We start from the raw sequence: 6,000 nt of genomic DNA on the forward strand, positions 1-6,000 counted from the left end.
AGATAGTTGTTTATTTCCTTGGCATCTTATGGGAGGGCGTTTCACAGGGTGGGCGCCCACTACCGAGAAGGCCCTCTGCCTGGTTTCCTGTAACCTCACTTCTCGCAGGGAGAGAACTGCCAGAAGGCCCTAACCAGAGTGGTCCTCATCAGGAAGACAGGTTGTAACATGTTTGTCCCAACATTCTTGTGGTAATGTCACAGAGGTTGTCATCTAGGCATAATATCTTGCTCAATTCTTTCTCAGACAGCAACTAGATAAGTACTTCTCAGTTGTGGGCTAGGGACCATGGGTGGACAATGCTTGGGTCCCCGTAGTCTGTAAGTATGGCTCGGAAAAGAAACCTTTATTTCCCATCATTTATATCTTGCCCATCTTCCAGTACATTCAACCACAGCTTTAGATTTTAAATTAACTGGTACTAATTGCAAGATTCAAGCAAAAGCAAATTAACAATGCAGATACTAAAATAACTCACCTTGTAGAAATGCCCAATTTATTTGTTTTAACAAAAGAAATAATACTTAATTTCATTTTGTTTTACTCTTAATTAAAGATCACTCAGATACGACACTTTATTACATTTTCCAGAATTTTTATTTATTTATTTATTTTAGCAACTGAATACTTGTGTCCCTCCATGTCAGTATTATCTAACGTAAACAGCACTCCCATTTTTCCAGACATTTTTGAATTGCTGCTTCTCCCTTGGCCCACAAGCAGATAGAATAGGAATTACAAAAGTCAAGCTGTCTACAAAGCTGGCACATTGGGAATGCTTTACAGTAGGGATCAGCAAAAAGATGTCCCTAGAGCCAAACAGACACACAGACTCCTTTCTGCTCAAAGCTATCTTGCCTCTGGCTTAGCAACTCGTTTGTGTGTGTGTGTGTGTACTTGTCAACCCACAAGCTAGAATTTGGTGAGTAGAGGACTATGTTCTGACAATGGGACTTGCCAGCATTCTACTCTCATTTCCAGTACTGTAATGGATTATTGTATTGTACACATCCCTGTGAGTTTGAGTTTGTAATCTCTGTCTGAATATATGTATTTGAATGGATTAGTTTTTGTTATAATTTTTGTTATAATATTTGAGGGGGCCACCTCCGCCCACCCACCCCCAGTTGATGGGCATTGCCATTCAAATTGTGTGGGTGGGTGTCATGTCTTGTGATTTTTTATGTGGGGGCAGGGTTTATCTGTCCCCCAATATTTAATTCAAGTTGGCACTTGAATAAGTGCTTGCCACTTTCTTCCAAATTTATTCATGAATAAAATTTAAAGCAACATTTTCTCTTTCTTTCTTTCCTTCCTTCCTTCCTTCCTTCTTTCTTTCTCTCTTTCTTTCTTTCTTTCTTTCTCTCTTTCTTTCAAAATGTCAGTAAAGCTAAGCCTCCTTGAGTCAGCAATGCAAAAATAAGCTATTAGAGTGAAATAACTTTAAGTATTTTTTTTATGAAAATGACCTGCCCCTCTGCCCTCTTCTCGCACTCTTACTTTTCACATGCATTTTCTCCCACAAACACTATGTAGGTCCAGGAGACCTCTGATGAAAATATATAACTGCATCAGCTTTATTATTATTATGGAATGCTATTAGGAAATGTACTATTGACTATGAATATGAGCAAAAGTTCCTGGGCTCCATTAATTTTGCAATCTTTACAAAGAAACAGATTCAGTCCCTAATAATGCTTAACACAAATCCTCTTACATGAAGCATATTTTGCTTTCATATTTAATTAATAACGGCAGTGACTTGGGGCACAGTGCCTTGGTTTCGTGAATAAAAAGTGCACAGAATATTATCTGAGAGACTTTTCTTTATAGGAAAAAAAGAGCACAGTAATAAGCTTGGGGAAAGAAAATGGAATGATCCACAATGGAAAAGGCTAGTGTTAGATTCCATTGTAAAATTGAACATTTGATTTTTAAAAGCCTGCATTTTAAGGGGGGGGGAAGATTACCCTTTTTTATTCAGGTGGATAAAATGTTATTTGTATATATTAATGGTCAGGACATATTAAAATTATTCATGAACTATTCATATTTCCCAGATAACTGTTTCTTTATTTATAGGATCAGATCTCATTCTTTTTACCCGTTGCTTAGGCAAAGTTCTCAAGGGACTCCAAAAGTGTATTAATTGCTTAAGGCTTCCAGGATTAATATTGTGTAGCCTTGTATCAAGAACTGAATTTATATGACGCATTATGGCACAGTCTGCTATCTTTAAGTCTTGATCATATCTTTAAGTGACTGTCTCTCGGTGGTTAGGATCCCAGTGTTTTGCTCAATCTACAGGTGCTTCACCCTGCACTGGATTAAATATGGAGAAATGGGATGGGGAGAAATGTGACAGTGGGAGGGTGGGTGGGTGGGCTCCTGTTTTGAGGGACAGCCCTGTCAAGTTCTGCCCTGGAAGGGTCATTTTAAAATTAAGGTTTGCAAGCCTATGCACATTAACTGACAGCAAATCCCACTGAACTCAATGGGACTTACTTCTCAGCAGACATGAGTAGGATGGCACTGTAAAAGTATTCCATAACTGCTAGACAGTAAGAGTCAGCCAACACAGATTAGAGAGAAACAGAGATAGGGATAGGCGTATCTGTCTATTTTGGTTTCACTAGGTTTTTACAGTTCAGCGCCTTACATTTCCACATCACATTCTTAAAAAACAAACAAACACGAAATTCCATGTGCATTTTAGTGTGATTTCCCCCTAATGTATGCAATTTTGCCCAACATATACATTTTTGCAAAGCAATTTCTCCTGATAGGGAGCATTTCTGTATGTTGCTTTCACTAATATATGTATTGCTGTGCACGCTTTACCCCACCACGCATTCCGGTAGACATTACTTGGCTAGAGAACTGCATTGCCAAATTCAGAAATGTGTGAATCTCAAAGAATGGCTGCGTTTCAGTTTGCATTTAAAGGGGAACTCGCCTTATTCGCACTTTCAGAAGCGATATGCAAACTGAAATACAGCCATTCTTTGAGATTCACACATCTCTGAATTTGGCAATGCAGTTTGCATATTGTTTCTGAAAGTGAAAATAAGGCAAGTTCCCCTTTAAATGCAAAATGAATTCCATTTGTACCTCATCCCTTGTCTTCACACTCTACTTTTTTTTTAAGGTGCACACATCATGTTTTATGGAACAGTTTTTTTATTAAAAAAATCACTAGCCTAAACATAGTTATGAGCAGTGCAAAGAGTACCTAAACAGGTGATCATATAGGAGCCCACTCATCAGAGTATCTCCCAGTGGAAGCAATGCAGGAATCTCAACTAAAGCAGAGCGTGTGCTCTGTGGCAAACTCAGCTTTGATGTTCAGCAATGTGTGCAAAGGCACATTGTCAACTTATAGATGCAAAATGGAATTTATGAAACAGGAAAGACAAGGTAACGTGGTCCCTTAAAAAAAGTTCTTCAGCAGGTGAAAGGCAAATTCAAAGAAAAATAAATCTTATTCACAAATGTGTGTGTAGCACCAAACAAGAAGCTAACAATTCTTTCCAGTAGCACCTTAGAGACCAACTGAGTTTGTTCTTGGTATGAGCTTTCGTGTGCATGCACACTTCTTCAGACTATGGTTTCGACTATGGCAGACCAACACGGCTACCCCCCTGTAACAAGAAGCTAACAAGTTATATATATCCATATCTGCAACGTCCAGTATTGAGATCCTTCATTTCTCCTTACTTTAATCTCTTCGCTCTCTGCCTAAGCAAGCATTGCTGAGGTTATGTGACCAAGGCTATTTTTAGAGGTGTATGATGATCAAGCTTTACTAACTAGTACAAATTCCAGCTGCCGTAGAAGAGCAGCTTCTTGCCTTGAAACTCACCCTACAGCAAAAACTGCAATTCCCTAGAAGCCAGAGATCATGCTCACAGGCTGAGTCTATTAAAAAATGTCAAGGCTGAAATCTCTCTCTCTTTTTTATTATTTCCAGGCAATTAGAACATCAAGATTGTTACAGTACCTTCTGCTGTAATCTCTGTCATAATGGTGACGGTAAGGAACACTCTGGTGGAAAAGGTTAAGTTGTACTGGCAGCTGAGAGGATATGACCAGGGTCAGCGCTGACTTTTGCAGGAGACGGCAAATTGAAGGATGGGTGGGAAGTCCTCTACAGTTCTGGTTTTTCTTTGGGGGGTCTTTTCTTCTTCTTTTGAACTATCTTCTTAGTGAAGCCCTGCCTCCCCACCTCCCAAGACACTAACCCCTTTCCCGAGGCAATGCTTGCAGCCCAGACTAAAGTATCAGCTCCTTACAAAAATAGCCGTGGCTCTCAGCAAATCTCTAGCGCGGCTTTTTTGGCATCCTGGGCACCACATTCAGGGACCAACTCTTTCCTTGTTTTCTGTAAGTGTCCAGACCCAAATAAGACGGCAAAGCAGGTAAAAGCAGCAGCAGCAGCAGCAACAACAACACAAAGGAACTGAGAAGAACTGTTTTAAGCCCCTGCAGCTTCTTAAATATGATTACAGTTCTTTTGAGGTCTGGGTCACAAAATATGAAATATAGACTTGACTGTAATCTTATCCAACCAAGCTCAAATGTATTCTTAGCACACTCTTAGCACATTCTTTCCGGGCCTTATTTGGGTTGGGGAGGGTGCTATGAAGGCAGTCACAATGACTAAAGAAGAAAACAAACCTAGGTAAATTTCACCCTGTTAAATCGCCCGTTGACACTTAAAACCACCGAAGTACACCATTTTACCCTCTGCTTCTTCTTTTTTTAGTTGTGGCTGTTGCATTAGTTTATAAGAAGAATCCTGCTGGATCTGACCAAGAGTGCATCTATTCCAGTAACTTAATCCTTAAATCTGTGAGCCTGCATATTAAGAATGACAGCGTATAAGCTTCTAGTATGCATTTTAACAAGTGTTTCAGCAGTCAGAAAAAATATTAAGCAGTGACTTCTTTGGGATTCAAGTACACTTATGCCTAAGGTATTTTGTATTAAAAACATGGAATTTCAAGGGTGTTAATAGATGCATGCAACTCCTTATTAAAATACAGGCTGTCTAGTGTTCAGATTTTAAGCTTACAAAAGGATCCTAGGCAGCTAATAAGAATTTGCAAAGGTATTGTCCTGATACTCTGGAGAGCCACTGATCAATGACCATGCTGGACTGTATGGACAAATGGGCTGATTCATTATATTGCAACTTCATACGAGTTTTGCACAATTAGAAAACTTTAGCTGGATCCTCTATCACTATCTCCTTTCTGGCAAGGAAGTCTGAGGTGGCCCAATACTATTATCACCCCAGCAGCATAGTATCTGCTGCAGCACTAGGGTGGCCATATTTGCAGAGAACAGTCCTCTGTTTGAGGGGCTTTTAACATGCAGCCCTCAAATGTCCAATCCAAGTTCAGTGTAAAAATAAAGAACCCTACAAAGGGAGGCTTGCAGGGGTCTTGAGTTGCCCATCAGCTGTAAGCACCTAGACAGTGGACTGTCGAGGCACACAGGTAACTTCATCACAGTTATCCACTCTATGGGAAGATATTTCTATTCAAATAATAGCAATCATTTCTAAATTTGCACACATTGCATGTGTATTTTTGTGCAAATGTGCGTCCTCTTTTCTGTCAATGCACCTTCTCTTTTTAACGTGGTATAAGTGGTTCTCCTGTCTGGTACAGCTTTTTCCTCCAAGCCATCAAGAACCCTGTGCCCTGGACCACACAAAAGAAACCCATGCTCCAGCATCACTATTATTATTAATTATTATTATTATTATTACTACTACTACTACTACTACTACTACTACATGATCTCACATACTATAACATATCTTTCTCTCTGTATTTTATTTCATTTTTGTAAACTGCCTTGCTGAAGGGCAACATGTCAATCTTTAAAATAACTCAAATGCATAAATGAGAGTGCATCTTCTGGAAACTGGGTTAACTGGCTCCTCCAACCCAATACAATACTTCTCAAATAATTCAGTAGTCCTGTGAGGAC

General features: G+C 39.5%; 1 protein-coding gene across 1 annotated transcript in view; it reads right to left on the reverse strand.

Annotated features, from left to right (window-relative positions):
* Positions 1–4,460, reverse strand: part of TRDN (triadin) — a 151,671-nt gene extending 147,211 nt beyond the window's left edge. Inside the window, exon 1 of the mRNA XM_033145391.1 lies at positions 4,001–4,460. Within this exon, the coding sequence (XP_033001282.1) occupies positions 4,001–4,022 (22 nt within the window). The 5' untranslated portion in view covers positions 4,023–4,460. The remainder of the gene's footprint in view (positions 1–4,000) is intronic.
* Positions 4,461–6,000: the final 1,540 nt, after the last annotated feature.

Source organism: Lacerta agilis, chromosome 3, assembly GCF_009819535.1.
Source record: "Lacerta agilis isolate rLacAgi1 chromosome 3, rLacAgi1.pri, whole genome shotgun sequence".
NCBI classification, from domain to species: domain Eukaryota; kingdom Metazoa; phylum Chordata; class Lepidosauria; order Squamata; family Lacertidae; genus Lacerta; species Lacerta agilis.